The sequence below is a fragment of the Ranitomeya variabilis genome, chromosome 8 (assembly GCF_051348905.1).
Source record: "Ranitomeya variabilis isolate aRanVar5 chromosome 8, aRanVar5.hap1, whole genome shotgun sequence".
Taxonomy (NCBI): domain Eukaryota; kingdom Metazoa; phylum Chordata; class Amphibia; order Anura; family Dendrobatidae; genus Ranitomeya; species Ranitomeya variabilis.
Genome location: NC_135239.1, coordinates 18,375,526 through 18,396,625, shown reverse-complemented (window position 1 = coordinate 18,396,625; position 21,100 = coordinate 18,375,526). Strand labels below are relative to the sequence as shown.

At 42.5% G+C, this 21,100-nt stretch overlaps 1 protein-coding gene across 2 annotated transcripts in view; it reads left to right on the top strand.

Annotated features, from left to right (window-relative positions):
• Positions 1-21,100, top strand: part of CACHD1 (cache domain containing 1) — a 132,304-nt gene that overhangs the window by 98,905 nt on the left and 12,299 nt on the right. For both annotated transcript variants that reach the window (XM_077278212.1, XM_077278211.1), the window contains exons 8-14: positions 6,653-6,802; positions 7,025-7,258; positions 12,785-12,934; positions 14,861-14,984; positions 17,411-17,528; positions 19,567-19,735; positions 19,824-19,966. In XM_077278212.1, the coding sequence (XP_077134327.1) occupies positions 6,653-6,802; positions 7,025-7,258; positions 12,785-12,934; positions 14,861-14,984; positions 17,411-17,528; positions 19,567-19,735; positions 19,824-19,966 (1,088 nt within the window). The remainder of the gene's footprint in view (positions 1-6,652; positions 6,803-7,024; positions 7,259-12,784; positions 12,935-14,860; positions 14,985-17,410; positions 17,529-19,566; positions 19,736-19,823; positions 19,967-21,100) is intronic.

Below are 21,100 nucleotides of genomic sequence, written 5' to 3'. Positions count from 1 at the left end.
CAGAGTCGAAAGTAAGAAAAGGGCGAATTCTAGAAATGTTTTTGAGATGCAGATAAGAAGAGCGAGCCAGTGATCGGATGTGGGGGGTGAATGAAAGCTCGGAATCAAGGATGACCCCAAGGCAGCGGGCATGTTGGGAGTAATGATGGAACCGCACACGGAGATGGCAATGTCAGGCAAAGGTAGGTTAGTAGAGGGAGAGAACACGAGGAGTTCAGTTTTTGACAGGTTCAGTTTCAGATAGAGGGAGGACATGATGTTAGAGACAGCGGTAAGACAATCACTGGTGTTTTCTAAGAAGGTCGGAGTGAAAGCAGGAGTAGAGGTGTATAATTGGGTGTCGTCAGCATAGAGATGGTACTGGAACCCAAATCTACTGATTGTTTGTCCAATAGGGGCGGTATACAAAGAGAAGAGGAGGGGGCCTAGGACTGAAGGATCGGTCAGAGAGATAGGAGGAGAACCAGGAGAGAACGGTGTCCTTGATGCCGATGGAGCGGAGCATAGTGAGGAGGAGCTGATGATCCACAGTGTCGAATGCTGCGGAGAGATCCAAGAGAATTAGCATGGAGTAGTGACCATTAGATTTAGCTGTTAGTAGGTCATTAGAGACTTTAGTGAGGGCAGTTTCAGTAGAGTGTAAAGAGCGGAAGCCAGATTGAAGAGGGTTGAGAAGAGAGTTATCTGAGAGATAGCGGGTAAGACGGGAGTGGACCAGGCGTTCGAGGAGTTTAGAGATGAAGGGAAGATTAGAGACAGGTCTATAATAGTAGTTATAGTCCTGTACATAGGAGCAGTATTATAGTAGTTATATTCTTGTACATAGGAGCAGTATTATAGTAGTTATATTCTTGTACATAGGAGCAGTATTATAGTAGTTATATTCTTGTACATAGGAGCAGTATTATAGTAGTTATATAGTACATACGGGCAGTATTATAGTAGTTATGTTCATGTACATTGGAGCAGTATTATAGTAGTTATATTCTTGTACATAGTGGCAGTATTATAGTAGTTATATTCTTGTACATAGGGGGCAGTATTATAGTATTTATATTCTTGTACATAGGGGCAGTATTATAGTAGTTATATCCTTGTATTTAGAAGCAGTATTATATACTGTTAAAAAATAAAGAGAACACTAAAATACCACATCCTAGATATCACTGAAATATTCCAGTTGCAAATCTTTATTCATTACATAGTGGAATGCGTTGAAAATTTGAAACATAAAAATGATCAATGTAAATCAAAATTATTATCCTAATGAGGTCTGGATTTGAATATTCAAATTCAAAGTTGGAAATCAAATTGCTGGGTGATCCAACTTCAGTGGAAATGCCTCAAGACAAGGAAATGATTTTCAGTTGTGTATGTGGCCTCCACGCGCCTGTATGACCTCCCTACAACGCCTGGGCATGCTCCTGATGAGGCGGCGGATGGTCTCCTGAGGGATCTGGATTAAAACATCAGTCAACTCCTGGACAGTCTGTGATACAACGTGGCGTTGGTGGATGGAACAAGACATGATGTCTCAGATGTGCTCGATTGGATTCAGATCTGGAGAATGGCCAAGCCAACCCATAGCATCAATGCCTTCATCATGCAGGAACTGCTGACACACTCCAGCCACATGAGGCCTAGCATTGTCCTGCATCAGAAGGAACCCAGGGTCTAGTGCACCTGCAATATGGTCTCACAATGGGTCTGAGGATCTCGTCCCAGTACCTAATGGCAGACAGGCAGACAGGGTGCCTCTGGCGAGCAGATGGAGAGTAGGCCCTCCAAAAAAAAATGCCTTTCCCACACCATTACTGACCCACTGCCAAACTGGTCATGCTGGAGGATGTTGAGGGCACCAGAACATTCTCCACCTCGTATCCAGACTGTCACATGTTCTCAGTGTGATCCTGCTCTCATCTGTGAAAAGCACAGGGCGCCATTGTTGAGTCTGCCAATCTTGATGTTCTATGGCAAGTGTCAATCGCCCTGCACGGTGTTGGCTTATAAGCACAACACCCACTTGTAGATGTCGGACCCTCATTGGGTCTGTTTCTGACAGTTTGAGCAGTCACATGGATGTTAGTGGCCTGCTGGAGGGCATTTTGCATGGCTCTGACACTGCTCCTCCTGTTCTTCCTTGCACAAAGGAGGAGAACAGCGGTCCTTCTGCTGGGTTGTTTCCCTCCTACAGCCCCTTCCACGTCTCCTGGTGTATTGTCCTGTCTCTTGCTATCTGCTCCATGCTCAGGATGCTGTGCTACACTTCTTGCCACGGCTCGCATTGATGTGCCATCCTGGATGAGCTGCACTATCTGAGCAACTTCTGTGGGTCATAGACACTGCCTCATGCTACTGTACCTCTAGGGGAGAGAGAGCAATGACAAAATGAAAAAGTGACCAAGATAACAGCCAAAGAGGAAGAGAACAGAGAAATGGTCTGTGGTTACCCCCTGCTGAAACTTTTCTTTATAGGAGTTGTTTTGCTAATTGCCGATCATTTCTACTTGTTGTCTCTTCCATTTGCACAACAGCAGGAGAAATTGATTCACAGAAGTGTGATTGACTTGGAGTTACATTGTGCTGCTTGTGTTCCCTTTATTTTTTTGAGCAGTGTAGTAGTTATATACTTTTATAAAGGGGACAGTACTAGATGTAATGTGGTATGTAAAAGTTTGTCCACCCCTGGTCAAAATTAATATAATTGTGAACAGTTGAGCAAGTTGAAATGATCTCTAAAAGGCCTAATGTTAAAGATGCCACATTTCCTCTGTTTTTTAGGCAACAAAAACATTTTTTTTTTACATTTTAATAATTAATTAAAGGAAAAGAGGCCAATGCAGGGTGCCAAAACTTTTGCATAGTTAGTACCTAGTAGCACCCAGTTTTGCAAGTATCACAGCTTGTAAACCCTTTTTGTAGCCAGACAAGAGTCTTTCAATTCTTGTTTGAGGGATTTTCATCCATTCTTACTTGAAAAAATTCCTCCAATTCTGTGAGATTCCTGAGTTGTCTTGCATCCTCTTCTATTTTGAGGTCTAGCCACAGATTTTCAATGATCATCAGATCAGGGGACTGTGAGGGCCAATGTAAAACCTTCAACTTGCGCATTTTGAGGTCATCTATTGTGGATTTTGATGTGTCTTTAGGATCTTTATCCATTTGTAGAAGCCATCCTCTTTTCACCTTCAGCTTTTTTACAGATGGTGTTATGTTGGCATCAAGAATTTGTTGAAATTTCATTGAATCCATTCTTCCCTCTATCTGTGAAATATTCCCCATGCCATTTGCTGCAACACAACCTCAAAGCATGATTGATCCACCTTCATGCTTAATGGTTGATGCGATGTTCTTTTCCTGAAGTTCTGTGCCCTTTTTTCTCCACACATACCTTTTGATCATTGTGGCCAGAGAGTTCTATTTTATCCTCATTGGTCCAAAGGACTTGTTTCCAAAATGCATCAGGCTTGTTTAAATGTTGTAACCAAAAGAAAATGGAGCAAAAATGTCCCAAACAACATTCCCTGGGATGAATTTGGTTGCCCTCTCTGAGCCCAGCATACCTTCATGTATCCTCTGTTTTATCTCTTGACTTTTATACATTGTATACAGCATGTATATTTGAGTACTTTTCATGTGATTTTTCAATAAATGAATTTTGTATTATACATTTCTATTATGTTGGGACATTTTTGCACCATTTTCTTTAGGTTATATCTATTCGGAGTTGTCCGTTTTAATCGATATTTTTGAGTTGTTCTGGGAGAGTTTTCAATTTTTACTCTCTGCCTCAGTGTGTGGCAGTGCTTTATGATTACATTAATGGTTGTTTTAATGTTGATTTGCATAAGTCTGATGCTGAATTTCATGGTGAGGATGCAGGAGAGGTCTTCTTCTGATGACTGTTCCATGAAGTCCATTTTCGTGCAGGTGTCTCTGAACAGTAGAACAATGTACCACGACTTTTGTATATGCTACATCTTTCTGAAGGACTTTTAGAGTTAAGTGGTGGTTCTGATTTGTCTCTATAGCAATGCTACAAGCAGGGCACTGAAATTTTGCTTGGTCTTCCAGCCCTTATCTTGACCACCACTTTTCCTGTTAACTTTCATTTCTTAATTACATTTCAAACTGAGTAAAGGACAACTTGAAAACGCTTTGCTATCTTTTTATAGCCTTCTCCTGCTTTGTGGGCCTCCACCGTTTTCATTTTCTGAGTGCTCGGCAGCTGCTTAGAGGAAACCACGGCTGCAGTTTTTTTGGCAGAAGGTTAGAGGAGGCTGGGTTTTTATAAAGCTGGGGGGGGGTCTTTGCATCACCTGGCCTTTCCTAACAGGCTAATTAAGGTCTGATACCTTGGTAAAAGTTATCTGATCACTCATTTGAGGGTGCGTAAACTTTTGCATTGGCCCATTTTCCTTTTTGTAATTTTTAAAATGTAAAACATGACAATATATACATAAATATTTTGCCTAAAATACAAAGGAAATGTCATCTTTAACTTTAGGCCTTTGTAGAGATCATTTCATCTTCAACAGTAATTTTGGCCAGGGGTGCACAAACATTTACATGCCACTGTATACCTGTTTTTTATTCTTCTGAAATGGTCTGAGCAGTTGTCCGTCTTCCAGCAGTCATACGTATGGTCACTTAGCTTTCCCTGGCTTCATTGATTTAGGATAAAATGTTCTTTTTCCATAGAACAGTGATTGCCGACCCTGAGCTATAACTCCACGATCTACAAGCTACTAACACTTCAGCCATTTTCTGGAATATGAAAACCTCGGCTACAGACAAGACATTACCTTAAACTGCTCCCCGATGCGTGAACCTGAACCTACTCATACTCGTAATAATGGAGCAGATGTTTATTTATAGAAATGTCTTCTGCTCCAGTTGCTGCTGTTATTTCCCATTGGGGATTTTAGTAAAACATCACAATAAATCCATATACACGTTAAAGGCCAAGTGTGGGATACAGACAATGGCTGGACTGTGCTGCCTATAAAGCAGCGAGATCCGGCAGTGTAACATGCGGGTGATGTCCCTATATACCACCCTGGGAGTGGTGATGGGCCTCACTTTTTGCATATCTGTGCATTATATGTATATATTAGTTTTTTGGATCCTCTCGTGTTACCAGTGAGAGCGGATGTTAAATGCAAGTCACCTATTGTTCTTTGGGGAAATCTATTTTCTCAGCATCCTGCATTTAGACTTTTGTCTTGGCAAATTATATACAAAGCAGAACTCCGCCAATATTTTTCCATTTTCATCCATTATTACTTAACAAAAGAAAAAAAATCCAGTTTTGCCGAGGCTTACTTTAGTATTTAAACCCTGGAGTAATTGGTAAATGCGGAGCAGGTCTTCTAGTGATGGTTCACAAGTTTAAGAATTTAGAGTGATACTAAGAGAACCCATCACTGGCTGTGTGTGTAATATACTTATACTCAACCCTTAATTAAGATCTAAACCCCATGTCTGACCCACCACATGTGCAAACACCTGAGACATCTACGAACATACAGAAGCCAGACCAGACACCTCTGATCCCCAGACTAAATCCGGTTGGATCTTTCCATGTATGCAGAACTTAAACCAGAACCCTCTCTGTAAACAGACCCCAGACCAGACCCTCCAAGATCCAGACCCCAGATAAGACAAACCCAGGTACAGATCCCAGGCCAAAACCCTCCATGTACATGAATCCCGGGCCAGAACCCTCCATGTATACGGATCCCAGGCCAGAACTCTCCATGTATATGGATCCCTGGCCAGAACCCTCCATGTACGCGAATCCCGGGCCAGAACCCTCCATGTATACGGATCCCAGACCAGAACCCTCCATGTATACGGATCCCAGACCATAACCCTCCATGTATATTGATCCTGTGCCAGAACTCTACATGTATACTGACCCTGGACCAGAACCCTCCATGTATACGGATCCCAGACCAGAACCCTCCATGTATATTGATCCCGGGCCAGAACTCTACATGTATACTGACCCTGGACCAGAACCCTCCATGTATATGGATCCCGGGCCAGAACCCTCCATGTATACGGATCCCAGGCAAGAACCCTCCATGTATACGGATCCCGGGCCAGAACCCTCCATGTGTACCGATCTGGGGCCAGAACCCTCCATATATACGGATCTCGGGCCAGAACCCTCCATATATACAGATCTCGGGCCAGAACCCTCCATGTATACGGATCTCGGGCCAGAACCCTCCATGTATACGGATCTCGGGCCAGAACCCTCCATGTATACGGATCCCGGGCCAGAACCCTCCATGTATATGGATCCCAGACCAGAACCCTCCATTCATACTTATCCCAGACAGTATCCCTCCAGAAATACTGATCTTGGATCAGAACCATCCATGTATACCTACACCAAGCGTGTCCACAGACACTTTCCTGTATACAGAAACCAGAGCAAACTTTTAGACTCCAGACTAGATTCCTCCACCAGACCTGATATAGATATAGAGATATATATAATTTAATTTTTTTTATTTTTTTTTTAAGATTGTGAGGTACTTTGGGCTTTATATGTCCCAACACACCCCACCTCCTAATGTCTTGTGAGTTTGTGGTTGGGTAAATTCTATTTCTTTACATTCTTTGTGTTTTTCTTTCCCAGATACAGACCTGGTGATTATCTATTTATCCGCTGGAACCACCTCCAGGGATTCCTCCGAGGAGGATAAGAAATCCACTCTGAGAGCCATTAATGAGGAGAACAGTCAGCTGAACAATTCGGTCATGATCCTTACGTACGCCATAATGAACGGTGAGGCCATAGTTTGTAGGGGTGAGGATTACAACACCTAAAGGGTTCTCTGCTTTGGACAAGCCTTAATTGTTAGAAGGGTTCCATAATAATTAGCCGGTCATTAAGTGTCCTCCTGCCATCTATGGATAAACCTGGCTGCAAGTGTACAGTGCCCCTGCAGCGCCCCCACAGGAGAGATGAAGTATTACACAGTGTTTCTCTCCCCATTCTTCTTGTTAGAGGGAGTGACCGGTTTGAAGGAGTTGGCGTTCCTCCGTGATCTTGCCGAGCAGAATTCAGCAAAATACGGCTTTTCTGATAAGAGTGGCCTTCCTGTCACCAAGGGGAGCATGATGGTCCTAAATCAGCTCAGCAACCTGGAGACGACGGTGGGAAGATTTTACACAAACCTGCCGAACCGCATGATCGACGAGGCCGTGTTCAGCCTTCCATACTCTGACGAGATGGGCGACGGTGAGTCCTAATCGCTGTTTTCTGAATACAGCCTGCAGTGTAAAGAATGGTGGTCTTCATTTGTGTTGCAATGGTGTTGACCAGGTGATTGAGAGATTGTCACTCATTCTGGCCCCATTGTCATTTATGTCAAAGAAAGAACCTAGGGCCCCATTTCATATAGTTTACCAAAAAACAAAGAAGAAAATTCTAACCCAATATTCTTTACGTTCCAAATAGAAACACAAGCATATAACCAAAAAAACTACCTGAAAATATTATTACTGATGACACAAGATTTATAAAACCAAATATTTTATTGTATAATATAAAGACACCAAACAAAACAAAACACAGAAATCCGGAGGAGGCACAAAATATAATTCACAGAAATAATTGGTGCAAAAGCAATTTACTACAAAATATATAATATAATAATTAATAAAGCTCTTGCCTCCAATTCATATGTCCATACAAACATGAGCCGCGGTAAGAACCAACCAGCAATAAGATCAATGCCAATAGTGCATTCAAACCTCGTGGATTTATTATCCACTTCTCTAGGTAATCCAAATATAAGGTGCATAATGCTAATGGCACTTATTGCCAATGTAAAATGATGTAGGGTATAGTCCCTGCGCAGTACCTATCTCACAATCTCTATAAGATACAATTAGTTTAAGGTGCAAAGTGCATATGATGGACCTTACCGGTGCTCATGTTGGTGTTCCTGTGCCTCAACCCCGCACTCCAACGCGCGTTTCGCACGTCGCTTGTTCAGGGAGTGATCACACCCTGAAGAAGCAACGTGCGAAACACGCGTTGGAGTGTGGGGTTGAGGCACTGGAACACCAACATGAGCACCGGTAAGGTCCATCATATGCACTTTGCACCTTAAACTAATTGTATCTTATAGAGATTGTGAGATAGGTACTGAGCAGGGACTATACCCTACATCATTTTACATTGGCAATAAGTGCCATTAGCATTATGCACTGTGCACCTTATATTTGGATTATCTAGAGAAGTGGATAATAAATCCACAAGGTTTGAATGCACTATTGGCATTGATTTTATTGCTGGTTGGTTCTTACCGCGGCTCATGTTTGTATGGACATATGAATTGAAGGCAAGAGCTTTAATAATTATTATATTATACACTGTGTTCCAAATTATTATGCAAATTGGATTTAAGTGTCATAAAGATTTAATTGTTTTGTTTTTCAAATAAACTCATGGATGATATTGTGTCTCAGGGCTCAATAGATCACTGAAATCAATCTTAAACACGTGATAATTGGTTTTCCAGGTGATTCTAATTAAAGGAAAACTACTTAAAAATGATGTTCCACATTATTAAGCAGGTCACAGTTTTCAAGTTACATGGGAAAGAAAAAGGATCTCTCTGCTGCTGCAAAGCATCAAATAGTGCAATGCCTTGGTGAAGGGATGAAAACATTAGAAATTTCCCGAAAACTTAAGCGTGATCATCGTACTGTTAAGAGATTTGTGGCTGTATCTGAGCACAGATGTGTTTGTGCTGATAAAGGCATAATGAGGAAGATTTCTGCCAGGCAAGTTCATCGGATTAAGAGAGCATCTGCTAAAAAGCCATTACAAAGCAGCAAACAGATATTTGAAGCTGCTGGTGCCTCTGGAGTCCCTCGAACCTCAAGGTGTAGGCTCCTTCAAAGGCTTGCTGTGGTGCATAAACCTACTATTCGGCCACCATTAAACAGTGTTCACAAGCAGAAATGGTTGTATTGAGCCCACACATACATGAAGACTAATTTCTAAACAGTCTTGTTTACTGATAAGTGTTGAGCAACCCTGGATGGTCCAGATGGATGGAGTAGTGGATGGTTGGTGGATGGCCACCATGTCCCAACAAGGCTGCAACGTCAGCTAAGAGGTGGAGGAGTCATGTTTTGGGCCAGAATCATGGGAAACAGCTGGTAGGGCCCTTTAAGGTTCCTGAAGGTGTGAAAATGACCTCTGCAAAGTATATAGAGTTTCTGACTGACAACTTTCTTGTATGGTCTAAAAAGTAGAAACGTGCCTTCAGGAGCAAAACCATCTTCATGCTCACAATGCCCCATCTCATGCTGCAAAGAATACCTCTGAGTCATTGGCTGCTATGGGCATAAAAGGAGATAAACTCACGGTGTGGCCACCATCTTCCCCTGACCTCAACCCTATAGAGAACCTTTGGAGGATCATCAAGCAAAAGATCTATGAGTGTGGGAGGCCGTTCACATCAAAACAGCAGCTCTGGCAGGGAAGAAATACAAGCCGAAACTCTCCAAAAACTCACAAGTTCAATGGATGCAAGAATTGTGAAGGTGATATCAAAGAAGGGTCCTATGTTAACATGTAACTTTGCCTGTTAGGATGTTTTGGAGTTAAATAGCTTTTTTGCTCAGTGAATGTGACCTCCTAATGCTGCAAATTCCACAAATGAGCATTTTCAGTTCTTTAAAACATATCAAATGTTTAGAAATTCTACTGTGCCTAATAATTTGGAACAGTGCGTTGTGAGTTTTTATTCATTGTGGAGATTATACTGTTATCATTGGGAGGTTTCTTCAATAAAATTCGATGTATACTCTAATGGGTGATGACTTTTATTAGACTGACTGACATTTGCACCGACCATTTAGGAAAATCTGATAAAAATGTAATTTGCATAATAATTTGGAACATAGTGTATATTTTGTAGTAAATTGCCTTTGCACCAATTATTTCTGTGAATTATATTTTGTGCCTCCTCCGGATTTCTGTGTTTTGTTTTGTTTGATGTCTTTATATTATACAATAAAGTATTTGGTTTTATAAATCTTGTGTCATCAGTAATAATAATTTCAGGTAGTTTTTTTGGTTATATCTCCATTTCATATAGGGCTGGCATTGTGCGCCCTGGCCTTAATGCAGGAGCTCTCAGGAGACCCATGGGTGTAACGCCGCCTAACGAATAGGGGGCAGCTGGTAAATGGGGAGGTTGGCCACCAGAGATGGTCAGGCACTGGACTGCATTTCTAGGGTCAGGTACTCCACTAAAGTGGCATAACTTAGGAATTGGACAAGCGGGCACCGCCGCTCCCCATCCTGCCAATATTGGCACATCTGGACGAATACACACTAGTTGTTGAAATATTTTTGCACAACTTTTGAGTTGTCCACAAATATTATGGCTTATTAAGGTGTTTTACTCCTGAATTGTGGTGTAAACACCTTTTTAAAGGGATTGACCAGCTTTGGGGACAATATTTATTTTGTTATTTTTTTATAACTTTAATGCTTGTATTTTGGGCTAAAAGTAATTTTTGCAATTTGGTTTCTTTACAAATTTTGCACGGTTTGTCTTATACAGATCTTTGAGGTGGTCTGTGGCCATAAATTAGCAGAGAATAGTTTAGGAAAAAAGAAAAAAAAGATATGAAACTTTTTTGCTAGACTGTCAGGACGAGCTCACTGACTGGCTCTCAGTTTGATGTCACATACTGACCAGCTCCTCTGTCCATACAATACGGCTTGTGGAGGTCACGTGACCATATCCGCCTATCAGCCTCCTCCCACTGTTCAACACCTCGTATGGGGAAACTGCTTTTCTATTGGGTGGATCTGGTCACATGACACTCTACCAGCTGCCACTGTATGGACACAAGTGCTGCTTGTGAGCCGGAGCTTTAACAGAGAATCCATCAGTGGGCTCATACTGACAGGAACCTTTGTATCTCTTATCTGTCTTTTTCTGAGCTCCTCTCAGCTGAATTATGACCTTAGACAACATTGAAGTCGAATATGCTGGGAAACAAAGACCTGTAAAGTCCAAACCGTGCAAAATTTGTAATGAAACCCAATAGCAAAAATGATTTTTTTAGCCAAAAATACATGCAATTAAGTAATAAAAAAAGAAAGAAATCAAAAATTGTCCAAAAGGAGGCCAATCAGATAAGAACAGAAAGTTGTCACAAGTGGCCGGTTTCCAGCTCAGATAAAAATTCCCAGAAGATGAGGCCTCTCTCGGCTCTGAACATCGGCTCTGGGGACGACTTTTTGTACTTACTTGGTTATTCGCCATCTGACGGCGTTATCGAGCGCTTGTTGTTGCTCCTATGTGGTAGATACTGGATGTTTAATCGTTACGTCGTCTGATTTTATCATGCGTTTTTAACCCCCTCTGTGCTGAAATTCTTGCCTTTTTTTTGGTCTGTGGATGGTGTTCTCCACACAATACAGTTACTGAGGTTTACATTGTATCATTGTGAAGAACACAATGAGGTTGAAACGTGAGAGATTCCGAAGACTGCAACTTTTTTTTTTTTTTCTGCATGCCCTGGAAATTTACAGAAGATGGTCGCTTAAGCTTTGGCATTTGAATCACAAAAAATACATCAGACTTCACTGCACCCCAAAACTTAATGCAGACTCCACACCAGATCTGTCATTATATACAGAAGCCAGACCAGACCCCTTCCTGTATAGAGACCACCAGACCAGACCCCTTCCTGTATAGAGACCACCAGACCAGACCCCTTCCTGCATACAGACCACCAGACCAGATCCCTTCCTGTATACAGACCAGAACCCTTCCTGTATAGACCACCAGACCAGATCCCTTCCTGTATACAGACCACCAGACCAGATCCCTTCCTGCATACAGACCACCAGACCAGATCCCCGTCCTGTATACAGACCACCAGACCTCTTCCTATATATAGACCACCAGACCAGAACCCTTCCTATATACAGACCACCAGACCAGGCCCCTTCATGTATACAGACAACCAGACCAGATCCCTTCCTGCATACAGACCACCAGACCAGATCCCTTCCTGTATACAGACCACCAGACCCCTTCCTGTATAGAGACCACCAGACCAGATCCCTTCCTGTATACAGACCACCAGACCAGGCCCCTTCATGTATACAGACCCCAAACTAGATTACTCACTCTAGACCAGACCCCTCCTTATGTACAGTCATGTGACTCGCCCATATAGACACCCCACCTGACCCTGGACTAGACCCTTTCAGGTATAGAAACACCCATATACAGATACCAGACCTAACCCCGGCCCCAAACCCCTCTCTTTATGCAGAACCTAGATCAGACCCCTTTATACAGACCAGACCCCAGAATACAGCTCTACATGTATACACTTCCAATATCAGACCCTTCCAAGTATACAGACCCCATCACTCCTGTATAGAGATCCGCTAATCCTCTCTTTATACAGCGTCTGATCCTTTTTTTGGTCATTGAAACCTCCCAGAGCTGCGCTGATACATTGTAACGCCCTGTAGGTTGACGTGATTTAGCGCTGTACTGAGACGCATTTTTAGCCTCCGCGGTTTATTAACAGCGATCAGAGCTGCAGAACACGGTGACAAACGAAAAGTTTAACTACCGTATATTAAAAGATTTTGGAGCTTTTCATTACAAAGTTGGAAAACTTCTGCAGGGTTCCTTAAGCTAAATTTGATCCAAGTTTTTGTAACGTTTCCCTCCTGTTCCATCTCACACCTGCGATCTGTGTATTTCAGGTCTCATCATGACCGTCAGCAAGCCGTGTTATTTTGGGAACCTTCTCCTGGGAATCGTGGGCGTAGACGTGAACCTCGCGTACATCCTCGAGGACGTTACCTACTACCAGGACTCTCTGGCCTCGTACACGTTTCTCATAGATAACAAAGGTATCGTTGTAATCCCGCGGGCAGGATGTGCCGCACCGCATACCAGCGAGGTGTTGTAACCCCTTCCGAGGCTCCGCGTTGGGCTTTTTCCAGGGCTTGCGTCCCCCTGTAACAATAAACACTGCAGAGAATGGCGGGCTATCCTGAAGTAGCCTCGCGAAACTGCAAAGTTTGGCCACGGAACAGATAAATATTAAGTGTCTCTGCAAAAAAAAAAAATGATGAGAGATCAAATAGCAGTTGGACCAACCTGCAAGATAAACAAGTCGGGAACTGCGGTGCCAAGGAGCTTGGCACGTTAAATCGGCTTTTACAACCTTGGCTAAGAGTACAGTTAGTCGGGGTGGGAGCGGCACGGGAACATGTGGTTGTTATACGCACTCCGATCTAAGACCACTTTACAGCTGTCGGGCTCTGCCGGGTCATTTGCAGCAACAGGTCTACAGGCTATGTGCACACGTTGCGGATTTTGCTGCGGATCCGCAGCGGATTTGACGCTGTGGATTCGCAGCAGTTTTCCCTGAGTTTACAGTACCATGTAAACCTATGGAAAACAAAATCCGCAGTGCACATGCTGCGGAAAAAAACTTGCGGAAACGCTGCGTTGTTTATTCCGCAGCATGTCAATTCTTTGTGCGGATTCCGCAGCGGTTTACACCTGCTCCATAATAGGAATCCGCAGGTGGAATCCACAAAAAATAGCAGTAATTCCGCAGGATATCCACAGTGCGGTTTACCTGCAGATTTCCCAAAATCAGTCCAGAAAAATCCGCACCACTTTCCGCAACGTGTGCACGTGGCGTTAAAATTTGGTTAAGAAAACAAAAAATTGTGACATTATACAAAGTGTTTAAATTTCCCTGCGGCGCCATCTCTGGAGTCATGCGGTATTACATGGTTTCTGTTGAAAGCATTGGTCTGTTTGTATAATGCATGGACACACTGGGTCCTCCAGAGAAGGAGATGCTCTTTCTGGCCACCATGCTTGAACACGCCTTTAACCTTTTCCGGACATTTATTGTAGATGTGTGCAGAGCGGGTTCCTGAGCTGAGCCTGCACCACGGGGCCGGCTGTGTTATATAGCTGGCGTCTGAGCATCATTGCTGCAGATCAGAGCTAGCTGCAGTCGCAACAGTTTATCCTCTTAGATGCTGCAGGCGATCGTAGGAGCAGCATCTAAGAGGTTGGAAAGAGGAAAGTGAGGGAATTGCTCCCGACATTCATCTGACCTTCTCAAAAATGTAAAAGTTTTCCTGAAATGCAAATTAAAAAAAAACACCAAAAAACTATTTGGTGTTCCTGCATGTGTTACTGTGCGACCTCCTAAAATAGGAAGACATTTATCATATATGGTGAATGCCGCAATGGGAAAAATAGCCGATTGCTGGTTTGGTTTTTTTGTATTTTTTTTTTTTTTGTCCCTTAACGAAAGAGGGAAAAAAATGGAATGTAAAGAGATCAGAAAGTTGTATGAACCCCAACATGATGACGATGAAATCTACAACAAACAACAAGTTGTCAATCAACTCTGGTGAATGAAAACTCTCGGAATACCGATAGGGAATTTAGATTGCGAGCCCCCGATGGGGACAGAGATGTCTGTACAGAGGTGCGGAATATGATGGCGCTATAGGAGCGAGAATAATAAAATAAGGAGTGTAATGAATATATGACAGACACTGTTCCCAGTCTACAGTATATGGCGCTTGTGTGAGGTCTATTGTCGGTAATTTCGGCGCCCCCTATTGGTTAGTATAAAGGTTTATCACATGGTAAATGGAACTACTTGAAATACAGATTCTGTGAACTTTCCTTAAATACTAAAACCTCGTGAGAAATATTCTGCTGACTGTTTTGGCTTCTGATTACCAAATTATCAGTAGAATGCACTTTATTCATTTGACTTTTTTTTTTTTTTTTACAAGGTTACACATTGATGCATCCCTCGCTGACTCGACCGTATCTGCTGGTAGAGCCTCCCTTGCACACCGATATTATACATTACGAGAACATACCCAAATTCTCATTGGTTCGGCAGAATATTCTCAGGTAAATGACACATTCATATGTTTGGTAAGATGATCTGTCTATTTAAGTGCATGTTTGCTGGATGATCACGTTGTTCATCTGACCGCTATTTCACTTGGTTTCCCCATACATAGTCCTGCTCCGTTCAGGCCAGCGTTCATATGTTTATAATGGTGAGAATGGGAAGTCAGGGGAGTGAATGATCTGTTCAAATTTTATTGCATAACGTTCAGAACAAATTTTCTACAGAGATTTATTGGAATTTTATACAGCAGAAACTTAAAAAAGGCAAATATGACCAATCTCTTCCATTATGACCTTGCAAACAGGAAGAGTTTAACATGTCCCTGAGGTTTCTTTGATGCCCAAGGGTGAGAAATTCACCATATGTCTGTGTCATGTAGAGACTGAACGAGAGTCAATATAATCCCCGGTCTGAAGTTTCCACAGAAGGTTTAACTGAAGCTGTTTATGTTCTTATCTGGTCTGCATCATAGAAATGTCTGACTTACTGAAAATGCGTCATGCATAAAGGATAAATCAAGCCAAAAGTGATCTTAAATCCTTAATAGTTCACTGAATATTCCTAAGTTAGAATGGAGACATTTAAAAAATAAATAAAGTAAAAGAATATAACTACTATAATAATTCCCCTATATACAAGAATATAACTACTATAATACTGCCCCTATGTACAAGAATATAACTACTATAATACTGCCCCTATGTACAAGAATATAACTACTATAATACTGCTCGTATGTACAAGAATATAACTACTATAATACTGCTCCTATGTACAGGAATATAACTACTATGATACTGCCCCTATATACAAGAATATAACTACTATAATACTGCCCCTATGTACAAGAATATAACTACTATAATACTGCTCGTATATATAAGAATATAACTACTATAATACTGCCCCTATGTACAAGAATATAACTACTATAATACTGCTCGTATATATAAGAATATAACTACTATAATACTGCTCCTATGTACAGGAATATAACTACTATGATACTGCCCCTATATACAAGAATATAACTACTATAATACTGCCCCTATGTACAAGACTATAACTACTATAATACTGCTCCTATATACAAGAATATAACTACTATAATACTGCCCCTATGTACAAGAATATAACTACTATAATACTGCCCCCTATGTACAAGAATACGACTACTATAATACTGCTCCTATATACAAGAATATATCTACTATAATACTGCCCATATATACAAGAATATAACTACTATAATACTGCTCCTATGTACAAGAATATAACTACTATAATACTGCTCCTATGTACAGGAATATAACTACTATGATACTGCCCCTATGTACAGGAATATAACTACTATAATACTGCCCCTATGTACAAGAATATAACTACTATAATACTGCTCGTATATATAAGAATATAACTACTATAATACTGCCCCTATGTACAAGAATATAACTACTATAATACTGCTCGTATATATAAGAATATAACTACTATAATACTGCTCCTATGTACAGGAATATAACTACTATGATACTGCCCCTATATACAAGAATATAACTACTATAATACTGCCCCTATGTACAAGACTATAACTACTATAATACTGCTCCTATATACAAGAATATAACTACTATAATACTGCCCCTATGTACAAGAATATAACTACTATAATACTGCCCCCTATGTACAAGAATACGACTACTATAATACTGCTCCTATATACAAGAATATATCTACTATAATACTGCTCCTATATACAAGAATATATCTACTATAATACTGCCCATATATACAAGAATATAACTACTATAATACTGCTCCTATGTACAAGAATATAACTACTATAATACTGCCCCTATGTACAGGAATATAACTACTATAATACTGCCCCCTATGTACAATAATATAACTACTATAATACTGCTCCTATGTACAAGAATATAACTACTATGATACTGCCCCTATGTACAGGAATATAACTACTATAATACTGCCCCTATGTACAAGAATATAACTGCTATTATACTGCTCCTATATACAAGAATATAACTACTATAATACTGCCCCTATGTACAGGAATATAACTACTATAATAATAAACACCCGGACATGTTGCAGAGTATTTGATATGCCTGGAGTTTTCCGTTTCTGAATCTCCCTCCCCTCCTGTGATGAATGTGATGTGTTTCTGGTGTGAGTCTGGTGTCCGTTCCTCGTATTCGTGTGTTGCGGGGCCCGGAGTAGGTCGGTGTCGGTCACGCTGTGATCTGTATACACCCTGTCACTGATTTGCAGCAGGTGAACTGACAGCTGATAAGTCTCTGAGCGGTGGGTTGATGGTGGGTGGATGTTGTTCAGTCTGTCAGAGCTGACGCTGTATATTAGTTTGCAGGAGACGTATCATTGTCTGTTTCCTCCGCAGCCTCCCCCTCGGCAGTCAGGTTATTGCGGTGCCTGTGAATTCCTCCCTGTCTTGGCACATCAACAAGCTGCGAGACCCTGGGAAGGAGGCGTACAACGTCAGCTATGCCTGGAAAATGGTAAGACCCCGCTAACTGCCTGCATTGTGATCCTCTTTTTTGCAATAGATGCATGTGGTGGAGTCACTGTGATATGCAAGCCAGACTTCCCCACATGAAAATATTCATTCTGCTATTGTATCCCAAATATTAAATGAAAAGCCCCATGTTGCTGTCACTACCTGCACATTATACTGTACACTAAATATGTACGCAGAATCCAACTGTGAACCTGTCCTAAGATGCACATTTATAACATTTGATCACTTATATTGTAGATAATTGGCATCTTTAGATCACCAGTTTAGAGTTTATGCATTAAAGCGATATATATAAAAAGTTTGTAAATTCATAACATTACTTATCCTGTACTGATCATGAGTAGAGATGGGCAAATTTGAACAGTAAAGTTCAGCACGCACACCGAACACGGACTTTACCAGGAAGTCCGTGTTGCTGTTCGGGTTTGGTCCCCCGAATACCGGGTGTTTGTCGCGCTGTCATGTGCATGACCGCACAGCAAACACCGCTTCTGATCGGCGGTGAAATCATCATTTCCGGTAAGACAGCCGCTGTCAGATTACAGCGTCAGCCAGAAACTGTGATCAGAGGTATAAATGTAGCCTCCGGTCACTGGTGCCAGCAGATTGGACTACCGCTCCCATCAGCCGACACCTGCTGCCGCTAATAACTGTGAGAGCAGGAGCGGCTGATGGGAGTCTTCATCAACCGGAGCCTGCGTTGTAAATAAATAATAACTTTTAAATAAAAATGAAAAAGTGTGTTTTGTTTTATTTCTAATAAAATACTTTATACTTGCTATCTCTTTATTTATAATGCAACTGTAGGATTAGTAATGTATAGGTGTCTTATAGACACCTCTCCATTACTAATTCGTGGGCTTGATGTCACCTGACAATACAAAGGTGACATCAACCCCACAAATATGAACCCCACTTGACACCGCTACAGGGCAAGTGGGAAGAGCTGGACAAAGCGCTAGAATTGGCGCATCTAATAGATGCGCCTTTTCTGGGCAGCTGTGGGCTGCTATTTTTAGGCTAGTGGGGCCAATACCCATACACCTTACCAGTCTGAGAATACCATCCCCCAGCTGTCTGCTTTAGCATGGCTGGTTGTCAAAAATGGACCCCACATCTTTTCTTTAAATTATTTATTTAAATCATTTAAAAATCGAAGTGAGGACCCCTCTTTTTTTGATAACCAGCCTTGCTAAAGCTGACAGCTGAGGGTTGCAGCCCCCAGGTATGAGTTTTGCCTGGCTGGTTATCAAAAATACAGGGGAACCCACATCGTGTTTATTTTTTTTCTTAATTTATTTACAGCGCAGGTGCCGGATGATGAATACTCCCATCATCCCATTAGCTGCTCCTGCTCTCTCTGTTATTAGTGGCAGCAGGCGTCAGCTGATGGGAGCTGTAGTCTCATCAGCTGACACCAGTGACCAGAGGTAAATTTTATACCTCCAATAACAGCTGCTGGCTCATGCTGTCTTTTGACAGCATTGGAACTGCAGCTGTCTGACCAGCGGTGATACATTTACTGCCGATCAGAATCTGTGTTTGCCGCTCTATCATGCACATGACAACGTGGCAAACACTGGATGTTTGGGCCGCCAATTCAGGTGAATGGGGTCTAGGTTCGGGTCCTGTTTTGGTACAGTCACTGTGTACATACGTTACATTACTGATCCTTAGTTACATCCTGTATTATACTCCAGAGCTGCACTCACTATTCTGCTGGTGCAGTCACTGTATACATACATTACATTACTGATCCTTAGTTACATCCTGTATTATACTCCAGAGCTGCACTCACTATTCTGCTGGTGCAGTCACTGTGTACATACATTACATTACTGATCCTTAGTTACATCCTGTATTATACTCCAGAGCTGCGCTCACATGACAATACAATGACTGGAGTGAATATAACACCATAATATATTCTCTGCAGCCACTGAACAAGCAGGGGTTGTTTGTGGATTTTAGTTTGGCGTGCCCATTGATGCAGTAACGATGTGATCATTCTCCTGCAGGTCCAGGACACCTCCTTTATCTTGTGTATTGTGGTGATACAGCCAGAAATCCCCGTGAAGCATCTGAAGAACCTGAACACGGTCCCCAGCAGTAAGCTCCTGTACCACCGCCTGGATCTGCTGGGACAGCCCTCCTCCTGCCTTCACTTCAAGCAGCTGGCGACACTAGGTAAAGTGGACGATTGCAGCCGTAGTCCGTTCCCCCCGTCCGTACGATGCATCCCACCCGCGACATAACTGCTGATTTACCTCTGCAGAGAGTCCTACGGTCATGTTGGCAGCCGGAAGTTTCTCTTCTCCTTACGAGCATCTGAGTCAGCCGGAGACGAAGCGTATGGTGGAGCATTACACGGCGTATCTCAGCGATAATACCCGGCTTATAGCAAACCCAGGCCTAAAGGTTGGTGCGGGAACGTTACTATGTGACCACATTCAATATGGTGCAAGCAGTAGTGATCGGAACGGTCACATATCCTATGTTATGTCAGCAATGTGTTATTGCGTTTGGTTGTGGCGCCACCTATGGACCCTTTCTGATCAGACGTGGGATCATGCAGGATCTATAGTTCCCCTCCACAAGCTGGTGAATTTAAAGGGGCTGTCCGCTTCCCCATTTATTTCCACAGTCTGGCGCCACCTGGTGTTCAGTGTATATATGCACATCTACCTTATAGGGGGTCTCACATCACAAGTCACTTTCCCCACAATGAGGTCTGCATATTGATCCTATATGTACAGAAGGGGAGCCAATAGATAAGACTTTCATGCGTGCTTGCTAGGGAAGTAGCAGACCTTCTGCAGTACTAGACTGTACTACAGGGAGAGTGCGATTGTTCGCTTCCAGAGGGGGAAGTAGACTGATTCTGCCCAAAGCCCACCCCCAGCAGGACTAATAGCAACACATGGAAGCAAAATCTAGAAAAGACTGGTCATCTTCTGGTTCTTTCAGTAGTGCAGCCTCAGCCCTGTTTTCTCGTGTGATCCCCACCCCAGCAATGTCCGTAGGAGACTTGAAGCTGCAATCCTCCGAACGCCATGGGTCGGCATTTATTGGAGATCTGCAATGACAAGTACGGGGGTCTTCTGTAGACCCCCGGCTGTTATGACAACTCATCTTCACCCTGCGATCATGCAATAGGGGCGCCGATGGGCGTGTTCTTGTAACGCAATTCTGCTGGGTGCGAGTTAAATAGCGCTGTCAGAGATTGACAGCGGCATGTAACATGTTAACAGCCGTGGGCGGATCGCGATTCCACCCGCCGCTGTTAGGCACATGACAACTGATTTAGTTAGGCTACGTTCACACTAGCGTTGTGCGCCGCTGCGTCGGCGACGCAACGCACGCAAAAACGCGTCAAAACGCACGCAAAAACGCTGCGTTTTGCGACGCAAGCGTCGGTTTTTGCCGAAAATCGGACGCAAGAAAAATGCAACTTGTTGCGTTTTCTTGGTCCGACGCTTGCGGCAAAAAAGACGCATGTGTCGCACAACGCAACAAAAAAAACCGCATGCGTCCCCCATGTTAAGTATAGGG